Below are 26688 nucleotides of genomic sequence, written 5' to 3' on the forward strand. Positions count from 1 at the left end.
TAAACTTTTAATCAACTGAAAATTAAACTATAAAGTAAAAGCAGAAATATTGGAAAAAACAAATAACATTTCAAATGAATTAAATATACACTATGCTGTGAATAACATTTTCATCAATTTGATGTTAGTTAATCACATTCATTTATATATTTATTAATTTATGCTCATTTTGACATTAAATTATATATAGATTCATTCTACATGAATTTACATATTTTAATGCTCATTGACAACATTTGGAAGGATGTTATGCTTGATGACAAAGAAACTGGCGTCACAGAAAGGTCAATGATATACAAACAACTCCACTTGAAGAAGAGAGTTTTTATAATACAATCATGCTAATAAGGCCCAGCTTTGACTTTGTGATGATTTCCTGTTGTGCTGCAGGCGATAATTAAGCACTGACTCATTAGTATACAATAAAAGCGGCATACTTATACTCGTCACAGCACAAAGCCTTCACCTTTCACTCCGGCTGATCATTAAACGCCTCTAATTTTTCATCACTTGTCATCTGCCGATCGCTCAGAAATAATTACCACGCACATGCATCAGCAACAGGAAACGCAGGGAAAAAGATGAACGTGTGCCAGGACTCTTTCTGCTTTCTGAAGACCGTAGTGAGCGTTTTTCTTTACTAGGAGCTGGTGAGATCAGCTTGGCACTTTTATAGGCACCATTAAAAAGTTTGGCATGTGCACCCTTGTACTGACAGAGCAGAGATCAATAAAAAGCTCCAACTGCAAGATGCACAACCACAAAAGTCATGTCTCAATTTGCAGAACACGAGGAGCTCCAAACGATGTTGGCTTAATGCAGAAACCCCGCTCAATTATCTACCACGGTGTAGGGTATTGGCAACATTAACCTAATTTTAATCTAGTTTTACATTTTACAGCAGTTAGTTTCGCTCAGTTTATTTAATTGAACACACGACAGTCTAGGAGTATTGATATATAATCGCTTTCATTACAATCAAAGAAACAATGAAAATACAACATTGGAAACTACTTTTTACAAACTTTACACAATTAACGTATGTAAAGTTTTATGATAAATATTTAAAAATATTAATCAGAACACACATTAAACTAAATATTTATTAAACTAAATGCAACATTGAAATACAAACTTTAAACAACTAAGAAATATTTTGAATACTATTAATACTACAAATATTATGATACTAATATTAGTATTTTAGTATTAGTACTTCAAAATATTAATTGAGACATGCATTAACTAAATACATTAAGACTAAATTCTCTTTAACAGCAAACTTTGAAAAATTAAAAAATATTGAGTTTATTATATTTAATATTATAATAAAGACTGTACTATATTTAAAAATATTAATTGAAACCTGCATTAAACAAAAGATTTATTATAATAAATACAACATTAAATACTAAGAAATTCTCATTTTTTCCTCAATAAACATTTTAAAACATTGTTAATATTGTGCAAAGATAAATTTGTCATAGTTTAATCGGTGTATAATGATTACAATTATTTAATCATCCTTTCACGTTATCGTTGATGAAATCCAAAAACCCTGTCAAACAATCTTTTTAAAGTTATTTCGCTGACAAAATTAACAGTGATGCTGCACATCTGCTCAAAGTTTTCTCATCTAAAATAAAATAACTTTGATTACAAATGTGATTGAATTTTTATTTGTATTTGCTGCTTTTAATTGCATCATGAATCTTGAGCATTGTTTTGCTAAACAGCTTAAAATTCAGTTCGCTGCCTAAGAAAATAAATATAGATTGTGGCATGCAATCAAAGTCTGCTGAGAATCTGGAAAAAGTTTTTGATTGGTCAGGGCATGCATATGCAAGAAACACTGTCAAAAACGAACCTGACGGCCGTCTCTGCGAGAACTGCGATACGTGCATGAGTTGCACAAATATTGATGATAGTTTCTGAAGAGCATGTAGGCAGAGCAGAGACACGCTTCACTGATGCCTTTTGATAATCAGCATGAATCAGCATCTTAAATAACATGAACACACGGCACCGTTCTCTCTCCTCGCTCGCCTTCCTGTTCCTCTTCCTGCACTGACAGCAACTCTGATCCACTTTGAGACAAATTTTGGTGCTCGAGCACAAAGCTCCATGACTTATTTATCAGAGGAGAGGAGGACGAGACAAGCAAAGCAAACACACGTCCTCCTACTCTGCCACTGCAAGGCTAAACGGAGGATGGCACCTGACAGGATACGCTGCTCCCACATAACCGGTCCGGGCCAGCGGAGGCATTGAGACTGGGCAGAGGTAAAAATATCTGTTGGGTCATGATAAAGAGCTCATGCAGGAACACTGCCTGCAGATGCTGGAGTTTGTTGTGGAGCGGATGTGTCAGGGGACTGAGAGTGGGAGAGAAAACACAGCACTCTGCTGCTCTCTGGCACTGATGCTTCAGAAACTCAGACAGTGATGCATGAATACAGCATCTAGTTTGTTTTCTGACGGACAGACTGAGTGTACAAAAATACAACTATATATATGCACTCAAAAAGTAAAGTAGTTTGTAAAGTGCATATTGTGTAGTTTGAGAAGCAAATGTGACTACATTGTAAACTCCATAAGCCACACTTTACAAAATTATAAAATCTTTTTTACAAACTAAATGTTACAAACTAAACAATACAGTTACCGTCTTCCATCATGTTGGAGAGTACCACGACGTATGTGCGCGCTTTCCACGGAACGTAATCAGTGTCGTTAACGTTCTGGAGAAAGTGCGCATATGCATCGTGGGACTCTCCAAAATGGTGGACGATGTTAACTCGGGAGAAGAATTGTTGAATAAATTATGCAATTTTTGTTTTCTTTGAGAGCGTTCTCATATTTAATTTTAAAAAAATCTTAATTTGTGTTCCAAAGGTCTTACAGGTTTGGAACGACATGAGGGTGAGTAATTCATGACAGAATTTTCATTTTTGGGTGAACTAACCCTTTAAAGTTTATAACCTGTAAAGTTTTTGGTTTGGTAAGTTTGTACTGTGTAGTTTGAGAAGAATGTATAGGTATATAAACATAACAAACATAATATACACCTAAAGTACAAGATAATAAGATTACAATCTAAACATTACAAGCTACACAATATACAAGCTTAAAACTACATATAAAAGTCAAAAATTACAAACTACAAACTTTAAAAACTACACAATACCTGCTTTTACAAACTAAACACAAACTATGTTGTAGTTTGTAATGTGTGTAGATGGTAAAGCATATATTATGCAGTTGATATTTTGTGTATAGTGTAGTTTGTGTTTGGTAAAATGTACACTTTTCAAACTACAAAATAAGTTTACAAGTTAAACATTACAAGCTACTCAATATACATGCTAAAAACTACAAATAAAAGTCAAAAAGCATTAACTACAAAAGTCTTTACAAACTATACAAACGAAATACCTGCTTTTATAAACTAATGTGTAATGCGTTTAGCTTGTAAAGTGAGTATTTTGTAGTTTGCAAAATGTATATTGTGTAGTTTGCCGTTTGTACTGTAATTCATAATCCAAGTAGTTTGTAAAAAAGGAATTGTATAATGTGCAATGTGTTTAGATTGTAAAGCAAGTATTTTGAGTCTGACAATGTGTATAGTTTGTAAAGTGAACATTTTGTAAAATATAGTTTTGTGTAGTTTACTGTGTGTGTAGCATTTAAAACATATAGTTTGTAATGGGTTTGGTTTGTAAAGCATGTAAAGTGTGTACTGTGTAAATTGTAATACAAGTAATTTGTGAAGCTGTCACGGTGTCTGTTCTGTGTCTCCCTGGGTGGCCACTAGAGGTCTCACTTCCCCTTATCGTCACCCCACTTTAGAACTGCATTTCCCATAGTCTTGTCTGTTTCATCACTGCTCATTGCACTCAGCTGTCCATGGTTATTAATCATTGCACTCAGCCAATTCCCCGTTAGTATTGTAATCACCTGTCTATATATACCTGGTTTGTTTCTGTCGGTGTGTTGAATGTCACCCTACTTTTCGTGGTTCCATTCCGTTGGTTATGTTTCTTGTTTTTGGACTGCTCACGGACCTGCGTCACATGGGATTTTGACCTTTGCCTGGCTAAGTTTAATGAATTCTGGATTACCCATTAAACACTGCGATTGGATTACCTTGTTGTGTGCGTTTGCGTGACAGAAGGACTCCGTCATGCCTAGATCCAGCGGTGTGGGATTTTGAATCTGCTCCCCAGCCACCATGGAGGAAACGGAGGGGGTAGATTCCGGAACTTAACCACCCTTCGTCAAATGGGGAGTGAGGTGGGTGGCCTGGGAGCAATTGTTTTGGACCATGGCGGCTCGGGTTGGGTTATAATGATGCAGCACTGAAGGACTTTTTTAACCATTGTCTGGATGAACCTTTGCCTCAATGGGAGATGAAGGGGCTGGAGATCCTAGACTTTGGGGGTTTACCCTTTACCTGTGCCATCGTGCTCAGTGGGATACATCAACCACAACTGCAGTCTCCATACAAGATGGCCGCCAGCCCAGCCCAGCCAGAGCACAAGATGGCCGCCAGCCCAGCGCCACAGCACAAGATGGCCGCCAGCCCAGCGCCACAGCAGAGGATGGCCGCCAGCCCTGTGCCACAGCCCAAGATGGCCGCCAGCCCTGTGCCACAGCCCAAGATGGCCGCCAGCCCAGCGCCACAGCACAAGATGGCCGCCAGCCCAGCGCCACAGCACAAGATGGCCACCAGCCCAGCGCCACAGCACAAGATGGCCGCCAGCCCAGCGCCACAGCACACCGATGGCCGACAGCCCCAGCCACCACAGCCCGAGGAATGACCGCCAGCCCAGCACCACTGCACCAGGATGGTCGTAATCTACACCTGTGTTGGCAGACAAGATGGTTGACTCAACGCCTGAGTCTTCCGTCAAGGAAGCACCGGCGCACGCCATCATAGAGGCCGCAGGAGGAGGAGACAGGCTGGTCAGCCGTTCCTCAAAGCCCAGGAGGACGTTTTCTGCGAGCGGGCCGCTGCCCATGTCCAAGGCCGTTCCCGAGCAGGGCCGCTGCCGTCCAGTTCGAGGACGTTCCCGAGCGGGCCGCTGCCGTCCAGGAGGACGTTCCCCCGAGCGGGCCGCTGCCGTCCAGGGAGGAAGTTCCCGAGCGGGCCGCTGCGTCCAGGAGGACGTTCCGAGCGGGCCTGCTGCCTGCGTCCAAGGAGGAACGTTCCCGAGCGGGCCGCTGTCGTCCAGGTGGACGTGCCCGAGGTTCCCGAGGCGGTGCCCGAGGCTGTGCCCGATGCTGAGGCGGTTCCCGAGGCGGTGCCCGAGGCTGTGCCCGATGCCCAGGGCGGTGCCCGAGGCTGTGTCCGATGCCGAGGCGGTGCCTGATGCGGTTGGCGAGGCGGTGCCTGATGCGGTGGCGAGGCGGTTCCCGATGCAATGTCCCGATGCCGAGGCGGTGCCCGTTGCCGAGGCGGTGCCGAGGCGGTGCCCGATGCCGAGGCGGTGCCTGATGCGGTGGACCGAGGTGGTTCCCTGCACCGATGGCAATGTCCGATGCCGAGGCGGTGCCCGATGCCGAGGCGGTGCCTGATGCGGTGGCCGAGGCGGTTCCCGGATGCAATGTCCGATGCCGAGGCGGTGCCGATGCCGAGGCGGTGCCTGATGCGGTGGCCGAGGCGGTTCCCGATGCAATGTCCGATGCCGAGGCGGTGCCCGATGCCGAGGCGTTGCCTGATGGCGTGGCCGAGGTGGTGTTCCCGATGCAATGTAACGATGCCGAGGCGGTGCCCGATGCCGAGGCGGTGCCCGACATATGGGTTGCCAGTAGACGGTTTTGCCAGAGGACGGTTGTTCCGATGTAGTGCCCCGAGACTGAGGCTTGTTTCTGGAGGTCAGGGCGGTGCCCGATGCGTTCTGGAGGGTCGAGGCGGTGACCCGATGCCGTTCCCGATGCGGATTGGCGGAGTGCCACGATGCCGTTTCCGAAGGTCGAGGCGGTGCCCGATGTTGTTCCAGAGACCGAGGCGGTGCCCGAAGTTGGTTCCGGATGAGGCCGAGGCGGTGCCCGAGGCGGTGCCTGATGCGGTGGCCGAGGTGGTTCCCGAGGCGGTGGCCGATGCGCAGGCCGAGGTCGTTCCTGAGGTGGTGCCCGATGCAGAGGTCGTTCCCGAGGCGGTTGTCCTTGTCCAAGGCCGTTTCCCGAGGCGGTGCCCGAGGGTCGAGGCAGTTCCCAGAGGCGTGCCCGATGCCAAGGCCGTTCCCCGAGGCGGTGCCCGAAGTCCGAGCCCGAGGTCGTTCCCGAGGCCGTGCCCGAGGCCGTTCCCGAGGCGGACCTGTTGGGGTCCTTGTCCAATGCCGTTCCTGAGGCCGTTCCTGAGGCCGTTCCTGAGGCCGTTCCTGAGGCCGTTCCTGAGACCGTTCCTGAGACCGTTCCCGAGGCGGTGCCCGATGCCGAGGTCGCTCCCGAGGCGGTGTCCTTTGTCCGATGTCCGATGCCATTCCCGAGGCGGTGCCCGATGCTGTTCCGGAGGCCGATGCGGGGTTGCCCGAGATGGTTCCGGAGGCGATACCCGTGTCCAAGGCCGTTCACCGAGGACGGTGCCCTTGTCTGATGGCCATTCCCGATGCCCGTTCCCAAGGCCGTGACCATGGCCATCGCCACAGCCTGCATCCTTTACTGGCTCTCCCCGATTACGGCAGGTTCCATTGGGCCACTCAAATGGCGAAATCCTCCCTGGCCGTGTCTGCACAACGAGAATGGACTGATCCACCGTGGCCACCTGAACTGCCTGGTCCCTCGTGGTCCCCTGAACTTTCGGGTCCACCGTGGCCACCTGAACTGCCTGGTCCCTCGTGGTCCCCTGAACTTTCGGTCCACCGTGGCCCCCTGATCTGACCAAGCCACCTGGGCTACCAGCGGAGCCATCGCTTGCCGGTCCAGTTCCCCTACACGGGCCTGGCCCGCCATCCCTCCCCCGTGTTCTGCCTCCACCAGTCCACCTCCCTCCTGGTCTCTTTGTTTTGTGTTTTTGTTCTGAGGAGCATCTGGAAGCTGCTCCTTAGAGGGGGGGTAGTGTCACGGTGTCTGTTCTGTGTCTCCCTGGGTGGCCACTAGAGGTCTCACTTCCCCTTATCGTCACCCCACTTTAGAACTGCATTTCCCATAGTCTTGTCTGTTTCATCACTGCTCATTGCACTCAGCTGTCCCTGGTTATTAATCATTGCACTCAGCCAATTCCCCGTTAGTATTGTAATCACCTGTCTATATATACCTGGTTTGTTTCTGTCGGTGTCACGGAGTCCTTGTTGAATGTCACCCTGCTTTTCGTGTTTCCATTCCGTTGGTTATGTTTCTTGTTTTTGGACTGCTCACCTGGATTTTGACCTTTGCCTGGCTAAGTTTATGAATTCTGGATTACCCATTAAACACTGCGATTGGATCTACCTGTCTGTGTGCGTTTCGTGACAGAAGCAGGCATTATGTAGCTTGTAGTATCAATGTGTTTGGTTTGTTCATACTGTATATTTTGTCAAGCAGGGACTGTAAAGTTTATATTGTGCAGTTAATGTGCAAAGTGAGCATTTTGTAAAATGTATATTGTGTAATTTTTAATATGTAGCATTAAATTTAAGCACATTTAATGTAATATGTTTGGCTTGTAAAGTTCGTAGTTCAAAATATTTTTTTTTATATTTATTGTGTAGTCTAAAAAAACGCATATAGTTTGTAATGCAAGTAGTTTTAATGTTTAAAACGTTATATAGTTTGTAAAGTGTGTACTGTGCACTTTGTAATAAAAGTAGTTTGTAAAGTTTCCTGTGGTTTGTACTGTGTAGTGTAAAATGTGTATTGTGTAGCATGTAGTATGTTTGGTTTTTAAAGTTTCTAGCTCATAAAGTTTGTAATATTTATTGCTTAGTCTACAAAGTCACATGTAGTTTGTAATGCAAATAGTTTTAATGTTTAAAATGTTACATATAGTTTGTAAAGTTTGTAAAGTGAGTACTGTGTACTTTGTAATAAAAGTAGTTTGTAAAGTTTCCTGTAGTTTGTACTGTGTAGTGTAAAATGTGAATTGTGTAGCATGTAGTCTTTTGGTTTGTAAAGTTTCTAGCTCATAATGTAAAGTTTGTAATATTTATTGTGTAGTCTATAAAGTCACATGTAGTTCGTAATGCAAGTAGTTTTAAAGTTTAAAATGTTACATACAGTTTATAAAGTTTGTAAAGTGTGTACTGTGTACTTTGTATTAAAAGTAATTTGTTTCCTGTAGTTTGTACTGTGTAGTGTAAAATGTGTATTGTGTAGCATGTAGTATGTTTGGTTTGTAAAGTTTCTAGCTCATAATGTAAAGTTTGTAATATTTATTGTGTAGTCTATAAAGTCACATGTAGTTTGTAATGCAAGTAGTTTTAAAGTTTAAAATGTTACATATAGTTTGTAAAGTTTGTAAAGTGTGTACTGTGTACTGTGTACTAAAAGTAATTTGTTTCCTGTAGTTTGTACTGTGTAGTGTAAAATGTGTATTGTGTAGCATGTAATACATTTGGTTTGTAAAGTTTCTAGCTCATAATGTAAAGTTTGTAAATATTTATTGCTTAGTCTACAAAGTCACATGTCGTTTGTAATGCAAATAGTTTTGTTTAAAATGTTACATATAGTTTGTAAAGTTTGTAAAGTGTGCACCGTGTACTTTGTAATAAAAATAGTTTGTAAAGTTTCCTGTAGTTTGTACTGTGTAGTGTAAAATGTGTATTGTGTAGCATGTAGTATGTTTGGTTTGTAAAGCTTGTAGTTTATAATGTAAAGTTTGTAATATTTATTGTGTAGTCTATAGTCACATTCAAGCTAGTCTCTCATGGATCATCACAACCTCACTAAAAAGCAAACACAAAAACAAACACAAACAAACAAACCAAAAACACACTCAAAACAATAAAGCAATACAATAAGCAATATTAGCTTGAAATGAACCACTAAAGGGTTATAAAATCCATTTCCCCACCTCCTGGTGTCATCATCCGGGGCCCGTGTGCGGTGCGTACGGACCCACTGCTCCAGCTGCTGCATGGAGTTGGTTCTGCTCAGAGTTCGCTCTGGTTCTGCCGGCTGTGGCGGCACCGACGTCCTCTGGGGCATCGTGTTGCTCATGTCTCCAGGGCTTCTGTCTCCTCCTCGTTCCCCAGAACCGTTGACCTGGGCCGGCTTGTACTGCCTGGATCCCGCTGCACTCTGGAGCTGTTTGGAGGCTGAGACGGCCGCAGCGATGGCCGCCGCTTGAGCCGGCTGGAGTTTGATGCTGTTGATCTTGGTGAGCGGCCGCTCCACAGCGCCCTCTTTCTGGAAGCCGTATTTCTCACCCTCCCGCGGCGGCGGGACGGGTTTCTCCGGGTCTTTCTGCTGCATGTGTTTGTCTCCATGAGGGTACCTCGTCTCTCTTTGCAGGATCTTCTCGCCGTCTTTCGGGGGACCGTATTTTTCGCCTTCCCTCTGAAGCGTGAACTTGTCTCCGTCTTTGTGTAGCGTGTATTTCTGGCCATCCTTCTGCAGCAGGTACTTCTCTCCGTCTTTGTGGACGGCGTATTTCTCTCCGTCTTTCTGCAGGACATATTTCTCCACGTCCTTCTGCAGCATGTATCGGTCTCCGTCTTTCTGCAGAGCGAGTCTCTGAGCATCTGAGTGCAGAGTGTAGTTGTCGGCGTCCCTCTGGAGGGTGTATCGCTCTCCATCTTTCTGCACGCTTACCCTGCTGTCTTTCTCTTTCTGCTTGTCCACGGCTTTCTGTTTCTTCTCCTCCTGGCGGAGCGTCTCGCGGTTTCTCTCGTTGTTTTGGATCTCGGGTCGGGTTAAGACTCTGTGATTCAGCATGTTGTTCATCTCCTGAGGGCTTCGTGAGTCCACCTTCACCTTCTCAAGCCTGCAGAAAGAGAAAGAAAAAAAATATAGAGAGAGAGAAAAAAAAGAAAACATCACATAAAAAAAAAAATATACAAAACCTCTAAAAATATATAATATATATAAAAAAAATCACTACAACAAGAACTACATGACACAGAGCACCACTGAAACACAAAATAAATGCAATCTCTTTCTGACCAAACATTTGTGTCTCTTTTAATAAAAATCACTTTGTTTCTATGAAAAGTGAGCTGCAGTTCAATTTCAATCACAGCTGTGATCCTGTTGCCGAAAAAAAGAAAAGCAAGGGTTTAAGTCTGAGAGACCTCTTCAGCATCTGTGATTGTGCTAAAAGCTGTAATGAAACAAACAAGACACACAGCTTTTCAAAAACATCTTCTGCACTTATGAAGCTGTGAAAATCTCTGCTCGATAGACTCTATCGGGAAAGAAGCGGCTCTTGTCTAGAAACTCAAAAAGGTATGACATAAGCACCATTATAAAGAGTACCAAGTGTAAAGAGGAAATAATGAAGTGGTTTCTACTGAGGCAGCTTAAAGACAAGTTAACAATATAAATAATTCTTAACCTGGAAAATTAAGTAAAATATATTTTTATTAAAAAAACATTACCAATTTACATCATCTTCTTTGTTATTATTGATTTTAAGCTATTTATATATTACTAGTTACATATTTTGTTTTGCTTATTAGAAACTGCTTCTTAAACTGAGGTAAAATTATACATTAAAAAAAATATTAATATTTTGACATTATTTACTGATCATAAAAAAACATATTTTTTTCCTTTAATTTATTATTCCTTTAAAATTTTCAGTTTATTATATTAATAACTTATTTTGTTTTGCTTAAAAAAACATTCTTAACACAGAAAAACAAATTGAGTAAAATATCTTTTTAACAATTAACAATTCACATTTTCGCTGATAACAAAGAACTTTAGTTTTTTTTTCTTTATTTTCGCTTTAAAAATTTTGCAAAAAATAATTATTTTTTCAGCATTACTGAACATAAAAAACAACTTCAGATTTTTTTATTTATTTTATAACTGTTATAATTTATATCATTAATTACTTATTTTGCACTAACTCTTAACCTGGGAAAACAAACACTAAAATGAACGGCTATAAATGTCATTGAGGTGGTTCAAGGGATTTGAATGTTTACCTTTTGATTGGTTCAGATTGAACCGAAGCACGTTTTCTTACCTTCTGATTGGCTCAGAGTGGACCAATGCTGCATCCGTCATAACCTTCATCCAGGACTCCATATCTTTGGCTGTGTCAGTGCTGAAATAGTACGTCCGCATGTTTGGATGCGTCGCCTAGTTGTGAAAAACCAACATAGCAACCTGAGGGGAAAAAAGAGTGGACGGTGAATACCAATAAATACCTGCTTTGGGTGTCTTAGCTGGTGTCAGCGGCAAAAAATGCAATAATGCTTGAGTAGTCTTTCTGAAGTGAGCAGATCTTCGTCGGGAGGATTTGAGTTGACAGACCCCCATCGTTCAGGGCCCCTTAGGAGTTTGTCTGACTGCTCAACTCTGACAGCTTTTGTCTGGATATTACAACTCGTCTTTCACAACAGTTTATATAAGCTTCAAAGAGCGAACACTCAGCGCTTTAGAATAGTTAGCAAGAACTCTGTTATAAACCCTAGTGAGATGTTTCAGTCTACATAGGCAGCATACAGAATACATTTCTAGGAGATACACTCTTAATGGGTGCCGTCAGAATGAGAGTCCAAACAGCTGATAAAAACATCAAAATAATCCACAAGTAATCCACACTGCTCCAGTCCATCGGTTAACATTGTGAAACCAAAACCTGCGTGTTTGTAAGAAACAAATCCATTAAGATGTTTTAGCTTTAAACCATAATTTCTGGCCAAAATATGAGTCCTTATTATGGATTATGGACTCGTATTTTGGACAGAAGCAAAATGTCTTATGGATTTGGTTCTTACAAACACAGGTTTTGACTTTACAGGATGTTAACTGATGTTCTGGAGTGGTGTGGATTATTGAGATGTTTTTATCAGCTGTTTGGACTCTCATTCTGACGGCACCCATTCACTGCAGAGCATCCACTGGTGAGCAAGTGATGCAATGCTACATTTCTCCAAATCTGATGGAGAAACAAACTCATCTACATCTTGAATGGCTTGTGGGCGAATACATTTTCAGCAAATGTTAATTTTTGGGTGAACTATTCCTTTAAGGTCTAGATAATGAAAGAATGAAGATGCTCCTGGGTTAATGCGGTGAAGTATGTCAATGTGGCATTGTGCAAACTCAGGACTCACCATATTAGCGAAGCTCCATCTAGTAAACATCGTGATTCTCGAGTTCATGTATCCTCATGGAGGCCAAGCCACACCATTGTGAAATAGAGAATAAGATCGAGAAAAAGTAATGAGTCGACATGAAAATACCTGCACTAATAGGTAAATGACTCCACTGAGATGCAAACTCTCACAGAAGAAGACACAAGAATGCAGCGTCAGCTGAAAAGTGCCATCCAGCAAAAACCTGTGTCAGGAAACTGGTCTAACTCAAGTTAATAGTAGTTTTACTAGAGCCAAACTCTCGCCCTTGAGCAGGATGGCAGGATTTTATTTTCGAGACTTGATTAAATTCACAAATGAACACACCGATCCGACCCCAGAGAGAGACTAAATCTGTCTAAACTTTAATTCTCATGTTAATACTAAAAGGTTTTGCTGGCCTGAAGTCAGCGTAATATTTCCAGTGCTTTTAATGGAAATAGTCAGGATCCTAAAAGGGACAAGGTTTGTTTTTATAAGCCATTAGATAAGTAAAAAATGTATAATAAGATTCAACTTGGTATCAGAAACAAACAATGAATACATTTTTTAAAATATTGGTTTAGTTTTTTTTTAATGTTCAAAAGTTCAAAAGTCAGTAAGGTTTTTTTTTTTTTTTTTTTTTTTTTAATAAATTAATACTTTTATTCAGCAAGGATACATTACATTGATCAAAAGTGACAATAAAGACATTTAAAATGTTCCAAAAGATTTCTATTGCAAATAAATGCTGTTCTTTTGGATGATCTATTCATCAAAGAATCCTGAAAAATCAAATGTATCATGGTTTCCAGAAAAATATAAAGCAGCGCAATGGTTTTCAACATTGATAATAATCAGAAATGTTTCTTGAGCAGCAAATCAGCATATTTGAATGATTTCTGAAGATCATGTGATACTGGAGACTGGAGTAATGATGCTGAAAATTCAGCTTTTAATCCAAGCAATAAACTATATTCTCAGATATATCTGAATAGAAAACAGTTTTTGCTGTATTTTTGATCAAATAAGTGCAGCATTGATGAGTGTAAGAGACTTCTTTAAAAAAAAAAATAAAAAAAATCTTACCAACCTTTTTAAAAGAAGTGTATAAATTGTTCATTGTTAGTTCATGTTTGAATGTTAAAGGTGTCATAGGATGCGATTTAAATTTTTCCTTTCTCTATGGAGTGTTACAAGCTGTTCGTGAAAAGATAAGATCCCTAAAGTTGCAAAGACTAAAGTCTCAAACCCAAAGAGATATTCTTTATAAAAGTTAAGACTCTTCCACACCCTCCTTTTAAACACGCATGTGTCTACATCACAATGTGGGAAGATTTGCATAACACCATCCAAATGTTCACGCAAAGAAAGAAGGCGTAACTTCGATTCTCGCTGTAGTATTGTTGCTGCCACCATGTCGTGGAGATGCTGTGTGTTACTTTATGAGGACACAACTAGAAATCAGTGGTTAAGTTGTATTTACAACACTGTTCCAGAACAGTTCAACCCAAATATTCAGATGTGTGCAGCGCATTTTACAAAGGACAAGGACTGTTTCCTGGGAAAGTAGCCTACAATGCTGGTGTTCTGACAAATAATTCTGACACACAACCTGTAAGTACGTTTTCATATTTAAAGAATTTGCCACTGATGATTCAAATGTGAGTTTTGAGCAGTGTAGAGTAGCGCTTGTTGTTTGTTGTTTCTCCGATCACAAATGCAGAAATGGTTTTATGTGTAAAAAGACAGTATAAGTCATTATAATCAGTAATTATGTCCCCACTGGATGGAACAAATGCCTTGATTGTAATGGGTTTTATTGGTTTTGTCTCGTCGTGCCAGGAGACGGCATCACAGTATGTTGAGGGGCGTAACATTTCCGTCACACGCTTGAGGTATTCGGCCAATCACAACGCACTGGATAGCTGGCCAATCAGAGCACACCTCGCTTTTCAGACCGATGAGCTTTAATAAAATCAACATGTTTCTGAAGGCAGGGCATAGAGGAGAAACAATAATGTACAGTATGTGGAAAAAAATGTGTTTGAGTCTTAAACCGCATAAACACATTTCATTACACCAAATACATAAAATAATGTTCTTTTTAGAAACGTCATATGACCCCTTTAAAAATGTACAATATGTAGAATTAACCTCAAATTTCATAATGACATTAAATTTAAACTGCTTTTTCAAATGGTGGCCAATAAAAAAGCAGGGGCTTGTTTCACGTGATAGAAAAAGCAATGTTCATTTACAACAATAAAGCTAAAAGTGAACATCTATCAACTATAACTCTGTTTAAATGAAGTGTTTCAACTCTTCTATTCACCAGTCTGTTCACCTGCCTTCTTCCAAACTGCATTTACATGTAAAATATGGCCACGCTTGAGAGACTCTGAATGCGTCTCTGACCTTGAAGGCGTATTTCCTGGTTATGTGGTCATCCACAGACAGCATGGAGATGTGGAAGCTGGGCAGGAGGATACTTCCCAAGATTCCCTCTTCCTTCTCATCTGAAGACACAAAGACAGAGACGTTGAGAACATTAGCATATATTCGACGACTGCCAGGGAACCTGTTAAACTTGCAGCTGATGACTGGGTGTTTATTTCGGCAGGGGTTCGGGTAAACAGACAGTCTGGCGGGGCTGATGGGAAAACTGCAGGGTTGTGTGCATCCGAGCGTGTCAATGAGGTTGTGACTGCTCTCGACTGTGAACTCTATCGTTCTGATTGCACACTGCGACCAATCTGTCAAGAGTTGCTTGCCGACAGCTGTGTTAACCGTTACTATTACCTTAATAATGCCAAAAACAGCCATTATGCCATTCATTATTTTCAACATTCACAAAAAACTCAATTTTATTTGCAAAACCCGCCTTTTAATCATTCGTCAGATCGCTTAGAGAAATAACAGCATGTCTCAACTTTGTCTTTCTCTTTATTTATTCCTTCTCTTTCTAGCTTGTACTTATTCGAACAATGCCTAAAACTTGGTATTACAAGCACTTCCTGTGTCTGTTTGCCTCTTTAAAAAGAATCGCTTTATGTATCCCTCAATTCTAAGTCTTTGGGGATAAAAGTATTTTGGATAAAAGCATCTGCAAAATGACTAAATGTAAAATGTAAATGTAAAAAGTCTCAAGAAAAATTCAATTCAGGCCAACGGCACAATTATGAGTGATAATGCTTTTAAGCGTTCAATAAACAGAAGGTCAACATGAAACTATTAATGTCTGTTTTTGCTCTGCCAACAAAAATAGTTCCAAATGAATTCAAGACAAAACTAACCATAGAACACTTAAAGACCTGAATGAACTTAATCAGTTGAGTGAATAATTCAATGAATGAATCAGTGTTTTTGAAGTAAATTAAATCACTTGTTTAATTCCTGAATGAATCGAATTTGTTGAATGAAAGATTCAATCATTTGCAGATGATAAATATATTTTGTTTATGAATAAGTCAGTGTTTTGAAAGGAATCGATGATTAAAAAGCATTTTTTTTTTGTGGATGTTGAAAATAATGAATCAAATTGGTTGAGTGATTTTCTCATGAAGACATGTTTTATTTTTGAGAGAATAAAATCAGTTGAGTGAAATATTCAATAATTTTCTCATAAGGACAGTCAATTGTTGAGTTCATGAAAGATTCAATCATTTACAGGTGACAAATATATTTAGCTCTTGAATAAGTTAGTGTTTTGGAAGGAATAGATTGAGTCAATGAACTTCTCACTCATAAAAGACAGTCACTTGTATCATACCTGAAAGAATTGAAATGGTTGAATGAAAGATTCAATCATTTTCTCATAAAACAACAGTCACTTGTTTTGTCCCTGAATGAATCAAACTGGTTGCATGAAAGATTCAGTGATTGACTGAACAAAATATATTTAAGTCCTGAATGAATCAGTGTTTTTGAAAGAAATCGCCCGAGTGAATAAATGACCTTTCATAAAGACAAGACACTTGTCACAACCTGCTGGCATAATGTAAACTGAAGAAAGAGTCACTGAAAAAGGCATATATCGATAACATGTCCATGCATGTTTATTAACAGTTGCATAATTAGTGTTAAGTAAATGTTTTAAGTTCTTAACCCGAAATATGGGCAATATACATTCTTGTGATGCAAACTCAGCAGACTAACATGCTTGATATTCCTCTGCCATAGAGACCAATGAAGACAATGATATTTTAGTCTTTTAAAAGTTACATGGAGCAAGTTTTTGCATTTTGGAAACATCCCACACACTGAGTTCTGGAGCACTGTGTGTGGCGTTCAGAAGTGAAGAAACCTGCCGGTGGCTCACAGCAGACGCCGTGCTGAATCACTGACAGCAAACAAACACAGAGAGAAGATCAGCTCTCTCGTCAAGATCAGACTCAGCGTGCTGGCTTTAGGGAAACCACATACTGATACTGCCAAAAAAAAATCAAAGCTCAGACTAAGTTCAGTGGCGGATACAAAACTCGAACAATTCTGCACGAAATCCCATCCAACAGTCATTAGGACTGGAGCGGTAAACAACTGTTCTGGATATTTTCCATCAATGACTCATTTATAAAAAAAATATATATATACTGCCAAATGATGAAAGATGTTCTATAATAAAAATGCCAAACAATTCTTGCAAAAAGAGTGTTTACACACTTTTTAAATGACTTTTCAGCCTTTTTAAAGGCGGCATAAATAGAGTAAATATCAAACAACAATCAAACAAACAAAACAAAAACTAACATTCAATGGTTTGGGGACTGTTTTTAAATATAATCAAGTTTCTTCTTTTTTTTGATGAAAAAAGTAATATGAAATATTAGCACAACTTAAAATAACTGTTTTCTATTTGAATGTATTTTAAAGTGTAATTTATTTCTGTGATGCAAAGCTGAATTTTCAGCATCATTACTCCAGTCTTCAGTGTCACATGATCCTTCAGAAATCATTCTAATATGCTGATTTACTGCTCAAGAAACATTTCTGATTATTATCAGTGTTAAAAACAGTTGTGCTGCTTAATTTTTTTCTGGAAACTGTGATAAAATATTTTTTTATTTTTGTCAGGATTCTATGATGAATAGAAAGTTCAAAGGAACAGCATCATTTTAATTAAAAATATTTTGTAACATTAAACGGTTACAGACCCCAAACTAATATATATATATATATATATATATATATATATATATATTAATGTATTGGTTTTTAGTTCCCAAACCTAGATGACATTCAACATTTCTTATTATTCACCACCTTATTTTTATTTTTAGTTAAAGGCAAAACGTTATTTTAATTGGTCAAATCTCATAATGTGTACAGCGTGCACTGGTCAGTCATGCTACATAAGATGAGTGATTTATTATTTCATGTTGATTTTAAGAGATATCCCCATTTTTAAATTAGTTACAAATATTTTACACTCCAGTCAGTGAAAATAAGAGCTCATAAAAATCTGTAGAAATTCCATGTGTGATTAGATATCACATGCCTTACATACGATCTTACCGTGACCAAAACCAATGAACTAGTGCATGATGAGTGCATGCAGCAGCAGCTGACACAGACAGGGGGCGTCAGTGATCTGCCCTCCTCTGCTCTCAGTGATATTGTTCGGTCAGGGCCATTCAGAGCTTCACCTGTCCTTCATCACTGACATCCACATGCAACATTTAATCTGAGCCGTCGATACGGACTCACAGAGAGACGGAGGATATGAACAGACAGTCTGAGCACGTCTGCTGCGTGGCTAGAATACTGCTCTGTCTTCTCTGTCAGCCAATAAACAGCCTCGGCCCTCATGGGTCCGGCTCTGAAAGAAGGATCTGATTGCACTGCCGGACTGCTTAATTACACAATTTATGGAGATCTAAGAGAGTGTCCTCAAGAGACTTCAGCATGCAGCACAACCTGTCCAACGAGACACCTTTGGGCCCAAACTGGACATTGTCCATGCATCTCCTTCATTGTTTAAGAGCTTATATAAAATATATAATATTTAAATCAAATATTTCTGAATAGTGGTAACTATTTAGAAACTAAACTGAAACTAAAAAGTTTTGTTATACTGAGTGAAATTATACTGAAATACAGCAAAAATATAAATATATAAAAATAAATAAAAAATGAGTATTTTATTTGAAAAACAAATTAAAGCGAGAAGTGTACTAAAATACCTCAAATTGAGATAATTGTTTTTGAAAAAAGTTAATTGAAATAAAAATGAAATAAATATATAAACATGAAAATAAATGCAATATTAGATGATAAACTTAAAAAAAATAAAAAATAAAAAAACAGAAATGCAACTAACTACATTAAAAAAGCTCAAGTATTACAATGACTAAAATTTAAATGAAATGTTGCCTATTCTATATCCACACACTCACACACAAATTGAAATAATGTTAAAGTACTAAAATGACTTGAAATAAAAACAAATTTAAATTAATAATAATAATATATATTTTTTAAATAATAAAAATAAAAAGACAAAGGCACATAACACAATTACTAAAACTTAAAAAAAATAAAAATGAAAAAATATAAAAAAGTTTATTTAAAATGTTAATAAATACTAGAATTGTACATAAACAATACTAAATTAACACTGAAATAGTGACCACTGTCAATGGAAACGCTGTATAACTGAGCAGAGAAACAAGTTACGTTTCAACATTCATATCCATTTATTTGTTTACTTGTTAAGTAGCCATCCATGATAAGTGAGATGTTCAGTCAAATGATCTTTAGTGCAAAATAAACCTCATCAGGGTAATTCTATTGAGATAATAGAATATCAAAATAATGACTGGCTGACAGTAAATTATCCATTACGTAAGTTATAACTGAAAAACATAGAATTAAAGAAAAAAAAAAGGAATTATGAACCAGTTCTTTTTAAAGAATCAATAAAAAAAAGACTCACTTTTGTATTCCTGTGTTACCAGTTTGAATCAGTCTAAATGACTCACTCACTGAATCACTCAAAGTGAACCACAGAACGGAATCAAAAGAACCAAAGTGAATCATTAGTGACTCAAAATCATTATGTGGAATCATAATCATTCAGTAATTCCCTGTTACTGCACTCTAAAAAACGTATAGAATAGCTCATCATAGTAGAAACCATCCATTTAGTAGTCGTACAGTGCTACGATTTGAAAAATACACAGCGTAAAACCCACAGATAGCAGCGCAAATGTGTCACTGGATCACATTGCAGCAAGAGTCAACAGAAAGTGTTCAGAGATGAATTTATTCTCATAAATAGGAAACAGGAAGACACATTGGTGTGGTGATAAAGTGTGTTTTTATAAACAGAGACACTCGACTCACCTCTATAGTAGAAGAGACACATGTCAGACAGAACAAACCATCTCTTCTTCCACATCTTCATTCCAGTGCTGTCCTGCAAAATCCAGCAGCACAGCCGTCAATCAAACCAGCCGACCAATCACAGTGCAGCACAGAAAGCCCACCCTTTTCCAACGCACGCTTATTTTCCTAAAAAATCTCTGCTTTGTTTGCTGCTGTTCTCCAGAACAGAAACTTTCCCTTTTTTTTTTTTTTTTTTAAGCGATTCATTTATTTGAGGCATGAATCATATTCATATTTCTCCCTCGTGTTTTACGGTTTGTTGTGTTAATGTTTGCACTGTGTAAGCATGTAAATTTTAATTCAGACAACAAAGCCTGACAATCTTGCTTGTGCTGCGAGAGCAGCTTTGATGGAGGATGTTTGGGGAAGAGGAGAGACCACCTCTGAAGTCGTGTTTTTCGTGGAAACGCTGCTTTCAAAGGAACGCTGGCGCAGCGATCACACACACAAAGACGCGCTCAACTTACTGATGCAACCGTAACACTTTATGTGTTTATTTCAATCTGGCTTTTATGAGAAGCGGTTGTGAAAAATATGATGCAAAAGCACAAATAAGCTTGTGGAGCCGCGCATTGGCCTGCATAAAAACACAGGCAGATGAAGCACGGCTGAAGCATTTGATGGATAAGCTTTTAAGTGCAGGCAAATCTCAGAAAACGTGACCATCAGCAACTAAACAACCTTCAAAACTGTTCAGCTGAAAACTTTTATCTCAGTTGGTCATGTACTGTGATATAAACATGATATTTTAGTTGTTTTTTTTTTTTTTTTTAATAGATTCGAGTACTAAGGAAATGCATATGATTAGGTTCATGCAAAACAAAATTATATTAATATAAAATTATAATAAATAAATTATAAAAAAATTACCAAATGTATTTTTTTATTAAAAAATTACCTAATTTAATTTAATTTAATTTAGCATTACGGTAATGAGAATCTATGGCTGAATGTGCCTAATTGTGAGGAAAATATAGTTAGAATGCTAAAAAAACCTCCAGGGTCCAAAAAATATAATTTTTATTAATTACTTTTTAATAAATTATATATATATATATATATATATATATATATATATATAAACACACACATACACATTTTTTCCAAGTTAGAAGAAAATATGGCAGAATGTTGTCATGAAAATAATGTTATGCAAACAAAAAAAAAAAAAACCTCAAGGATCCAGAAATCTAACTTTCACAATTTCTGATTTTTTTTCCTATTGATGTACTTTAAAGTACCATGATGCAAAGCAAAAGTATATTAATATATATATATAATTATATGTAATAAATAATAAATCTAAATTAACAATAAAATAAAATATCAGGAGATGATTGATGCAAAAATTTTTTTACTGTATTACAGTAATGAGAATCTATGTCCTAATGTGTTTAACTGTCATGAAAATAATGTTTTAATGCTAACAAAAAAGCAAAAAAATAATAAAATAATTTGCCAAAAATCCTTACCATTTTATAAAGCTACATACTTTTTTGTGTACATTTATACATGAGATTCTCTCACACATATGCAAAGGTGTATTAATGGTTTGTAGGAGCACCAGAGCCACAAACCTGTTTGTAAAGCCAGCCGTTTTTCACCACCGGGGCATTGGGGTTCCTCTTGATGGAGTTGGACCTTTTGCCAAAGTTGTGGACTTTCTTTGAGGACCTGGAGAGCTGCAAACAGGGAGAGGAGAGAATTCTCAGAAAAGACACTTGTGAGGGCTCAAGCTTGCCTGTATACATTATTCAGCGATGAAGCTGTAAATAATTACAACTTACTAGTGAAGTCGTTTAGCGCATGCATTATGAATCAACAGCACTTAACAAACCCTCAGAAAGTTAAAAAACTGCTTAACAGAAGCCAAAGCACACGGGCAACAATCTGAGAAGAGCATATCTGTCATTCGTCTTGCTCTAATGAGACACAATCATACAGATGAGCAAGTCGCTGATCTCTGGACTTTGATTGTTCATGTCCACCGAGCCCTCCAATGATAAATGCTGACAATAAATCATCAGAGTGAAAAACCAGTCTCATTTCATCATCTTACCATCTTCTGAAACAAACTGACATTATTATCTGAGAAAGTAATTAGCCTTATGAATGTATGTGTTCATGTATTTATATAAGCATTCATTTAATTAATTAGGGAAAAATAACATGTTAAATTTATAAAGGAATTTAATGCACATTTAATGCCCCTGAATGAATTTTTGTCTAATATTTATATAAATAATAATTCAATAAATAAGAAGTTCATATTGTGTTCTATTTTAGACCCAATATTGTCTGTTTTTGCTCAATTTTTCCAATGAAAATATTACCTATAAATGCACAGCAGAACTTTTGTGCATCTCCGGTCAACAGACAGCAGTATTTTGTTTCTGAATAAATCCACATTTTGAACAAATCAGGTGAAACAATGATTCAATGACTCATTCATAAAGAGAACCATTTACTTCATTTCTAAATGAATCTCAGCTGTTTGAATGAACTGAATGAATGAATGACTCACTCATTATCCAAGACATTTACCGCCAACTACTGGCTGTTTTAGTTTGAGTGTGATTTTATTAAAATAAATAAATAAATAAATAAATAATAAATTAATTTAAAAATAAATTAATTAAAATAAAAATTTAATGAAAAAGAATAAAATAATTTTTAACTAATTACAAATTAAAAAAAAAAAAAAAAAACATTGCATTTGTGGCATTATTTATGCAATTGTAAATGCAGTGTAAATGCATTCATGCCACCCCAGAGCTGCAATAAATGGTCTGTAAATATACCTAAATACTAATACAGATGCAGCTTCTGAAAAACCATTTTTTTGATGTTGAATCAAATTAAATATTTCTTTCTAAAGCTAATTTTGTCTATTTGATGCTTTTCTCATAATTACTTTAAATTACCTTTTTGTTGGGGGGGGGGGGGGGGGTTGGATTTGGATTCTCAGGCAAATTTGATTTGGGTTATTAATTAGATTTGAAAAGTTTAATCGCTTGATAGCCCTAATTTATATTAGGGGTGTAAATCGGATGGTTCGTCACGATACGATTCGATATCGATTCTCTTACCCAGCGATTCGATATTTTTCCGATACAAAAAATTCTACGATATGATTACGATTCGATTCGATACAGGAGTATATCGATCGATATATCGATATTTTATATCTATTTTAAACAACCATCTACATTTTTATTAACTCACAAATGCAACCAAAATATATAACAAGAACATTTATCTAAAAATTTAACATTCTGTACCTCAATTCACAACAAAAAAATAGGCCTACACATTTTTTTAAATAATAAAGAAAATAAACAATTGGAAAAACAATTCTGGCTGCTACTATGGGCTCAGTGATAATCTTTTCTACAGATAACCAAATTACAAGCAATAGCAGAAAATAACTACAATACAACAAAGACACAAGTTCAATAAACAGTGCTTTTCAGGTTTATCAGCTCAGTCAAAAATAAATGTTCAGGTACGCTACAGAAATGTAATAGGCTAATCAAATGTAAAATAACTGCACAGTCTTCACTGTATAAATTAAATATAGATGAATCATTTCTGATTTTATAACGGTTATTTAGTCAGGAGCAGTTAGCACCTGTATTGACAACATTATTTATTATTAGTTTGCTTTCACTTTAAGAACGAAGCACGGATTTAATATACTGATACACACGCCTTTTCTTTCTGAACTGTTTACGTTAAGCCATATGCCTAACGACTGTGTTTACTAGGATATTCGTCAAAATGCGCATTTTGATTGAATTTTGTCTGTATTTATTCATCCATGCACAAAAAAGCGGAAGAGAGCTCGATTTAGTATTCGCGCGGTCTAGATGCGGCTATCTGTGTGCGTGCGCACGCTTCAGATGTGTGCGCTGAAAACTTCTCACACAGCGCTCGACTGTTCCACCAACAATCACGAGCGTCTTTTATGCTCACCTTGTGCCTTCGGGCAAGGGCAGTCCTTATATCGAGCCCTGATATGCGAGTTTGAGTGAGAATGCACACGTTGGCGGTAATGCATAGAAGGACATTATGTGAAAATGTGGACAGTGCCAAATAAGGTGCCTATTTATACTACAGATATCGATATTTTACGTGTGGCATCGATGCATCGTATCGTCAGACATCGTATCGATGTATCGATCCATATCGATGAACCGTTACACCCCTAATTTATACATGTACATACTGTATGCATATGCATGTTAATTTATTTGAGAAACGCCGGCATCCTGAGCCACAGCCACTCATTAAATGTTTATCTTGTTTGGGTGTTTTTATGGTGTACAGAGTTTAGGGATGTGCAAAATTATATTTTCGATGGGTTGTCTGAATGACAAGTCGACTAGTTTTCGAAAGCCTTGAATAATTAGTCTGATTTAGAAACTTCTCAGAGACCAAACACAAATTTTTATGCAAGATAAGAGTAAATGAATGAAGGTGCAGAGAAAAACACATTAATGCTTGCTTGAGATGGATTTTTAACTAGCTGAACAACTAGTCACCCATCCTAACCCACTGCATTTTTATGATACTCTATATCAACTCGACATCACAGAGCAAAGGCAATGAAGCAAATGTGCAGTAATGAGGACAGTAATTGTGTAACATGCTATTGATGCATGATGGGACAGTCCAATCGGTCATGCTGGAACTAGGCCAAGGTCAGTGAGTGAGTTAGTGACTCACTCTGGTTGTGGGGCTGCTGGGATGTGTGGTATAGTCTGAGCCGCCCGTGTAGTTCGACGCTTCGCTCATGGTGCTGGTTGGACGTTCTTTCTTCTCGGCTGCTGGTGCTTTGGTCGCTGGTCTGGAAGAGGTGAGGGGAAGACAAGAGGAGGAACATCACAAATTAATCTAATTTGTACATCATTCAGATTTAAGGGAAGATTCTGGGTTATTTACAGTATGTTCTGCACGCTGTCGACTACTACAGACAATAATTTTCTCAAAAGCTTTTACACTAAAGAAACTCAAAATGGAAGCAAAACAGAAAAGCAGTAACAGCTTGATAAACTGTTTTCTGCATGCAAAGTCACCATGGTTTATATACAGAAAATAATGAAAGAAGTTTCTTCTGCTCATCAAGCCTGCATTTATTTGATCAAAAATACAGAAAAAAAATGTAATATTGTGAAATATTATTACAATTTAAAATAATTGTTTTTAAATGTATTATACTTTAAATTATCATTTATTTCTGTGATGCAAAGCTGAATTTTTAGGATCATTATCACATGATCCTTTAGAAATCATTCTAATATGATGATTCATTATCAAAGTTGGAAACAGTTCTGCTGCTTAATATTTTTAATAAAAAGTAAAAAAAAAAAAAAAAAAAAAAAAAAAAGAAGCTACGTTTTTAAAATATAAATATTTTGTAATAACAATATACACTACTGGTCAGTAATTTGGGGTCGGGGTTTTTTTTTTTTTTTTTTTTTTTAAATAAAATCAATACTTTTATTCAGCAAGGATGTGTTAAATTGATAAAAAGTGACAGTAAAAAAAATATATTGAAAAAATATATATTATTAGAATTTTTTTTTTATTTTGAATAAATGCAGTTCTTTTTAACCTTTTATTCATCAAATATATTAGACAGAACGGTTTCCAACACTCATAATAAATCAGAATATTAGAATGATTTCTAAATGATCATGTGATAGACTGGATGTTACATGTGACACTGAAGGCTGGAGTAATGATGCTGAAAATTCAGCTTTACATCACACAGGAATAAATTATTTTTTTTTAAGTATATTCAAATAGAAAAACTATTATTTTAAGTTGTAAATAATATTTCACAATATTACTGTTTTTTTCTCTATTTTTGATCAAATAAATGCAGGCTTTATGAGCAGAAGAGACTTCTTTCAAAAACATTAAAAATAGTAATGTTTCCAAACTTTTGACCTGTACTGTATATATATATATATATATATATATATATATATATATTTTCATGTATTTAATTAAAATTTATATTTATGTGATACATAAATATATAAATAAATAAATAAATAAATAAATGGTCCTTAAATCGAATTTTCATGTATTTAATTAAAATTTATATTTATGTGATACATAAATATAGATGTTAACATATTGTAGAACTGTATATGTATACATAGATTACTGCATATGAATTTGCAGGATTTTTAATCAATGCATTGAGAGATCATGACAGATTTACCTGTTGCTCAGAATAAAACATGCACACTTCAAAGCAACATGATGAATATTATTTGCATTCATAATTTATTTACAACATAGTCATAAAGACTAACATATTCATTTAATGACATTCTGTTGCCAGCATTCGTTGCAGGATTCAAAGTAATTTTGCATGACAGAAATCTAGTCTGGAGCACAAATAACATTTTCAAGAAGAACTGCTTCAACAAAAACAGACTGCAGATGTATTTACCAATTCATTAAAGAAGACTGTTTGTGGTAATCGACAGCAAGCCACACCTGACATCAGATTTAAAATAACCAGAAGACTGTGAAGGCTGAGAGACTGCTGTGCAGATAAATGAGGAAAGTTCTGGAGCTTCTGCAAGGCACTCAGGAAGTTCAGGGCTCTTAAAGGCTGTTTTAATAAGCCAGGGCACTTCAGCATTGAGACAGAACGAGAAAGAGAGAAATAGAGGAGACAGGCCCCATGCATCAAAGCAATTACTCACTCCACGTCTCCGCTGATCTACTCCCACACAACTGACAACCTTAAATGGCCTGCCAGCTCCGTCTCTGACATACCGCAGTTGCAGTTTATGACCCAGTCAAGCTGAAGGGCAAAAGCAAACCCAACAGAAAAATCAAGGCTGTAAAACAAACGCCACCGTCTTATTTAACGAAAGTGAAGAAAAAGCACAATAAATATGGCCATAAAACCCTGAAATCCCACGGCACGCGGATGCTCAGTCGAGAGGCTCTGTCCCATAGGGATGGCCTATATTTCGGCGCTACGCTAGAGCGACGACGTCTAGGGAAAGCGCTGCTATCTGGAGCAAGGGAGAGGAGAGAACACCAGGGTAAAATATAAGAGCTG

General features: G+C 37.8%; 1 protein-coding gene across 1 annotated transcript in view; it reads right to left on the reverse strand.

Annotated features, from left to right (window-relative positions):
* Positions 1 to 26688, reverse strand: part of LOC109072030 (pleckstrin homology domain-containing family A member 5-like) — a 56197-nt gene that overhangs the window by 18493 nt on the left and 11016 nt on the right. Inside the window, 6 exon segments of the mRNA XM_042721639.1 lie at positions 8993 to 9904; positions 11114 to 11229; positions 14628 to 14728; positions 19554 to 19626; positions 21173 to 21277; positions 24324 to 24444. Of these exon segments, the coding sequence (XP_042577573.1) occupies positions 8993 to 9904; positions 11114 to 11229; positions 14628 to 14728; positions 19554 to 19626; positions 21173 to 21277; positions 24324 to 24392 (1376 nt within the window). The 5' untranslated portion in view covers positions 24393 to 24444.

This window comes from Cyprinus carpio, chromosome B4 (genome assembly GCF_018340385.1).
Source record: "Cyprinus carpio isolate SPL01 chromosome B4, ASM1834038v1, whole genome shotgun sequence".
NCBI classification, from domain to species: Eukaryota; Metazoa; Chordata; class Actinopteri; order Cypriniformes; family Cyprinidae; genus Cyprinus; species Cyprinus carpio.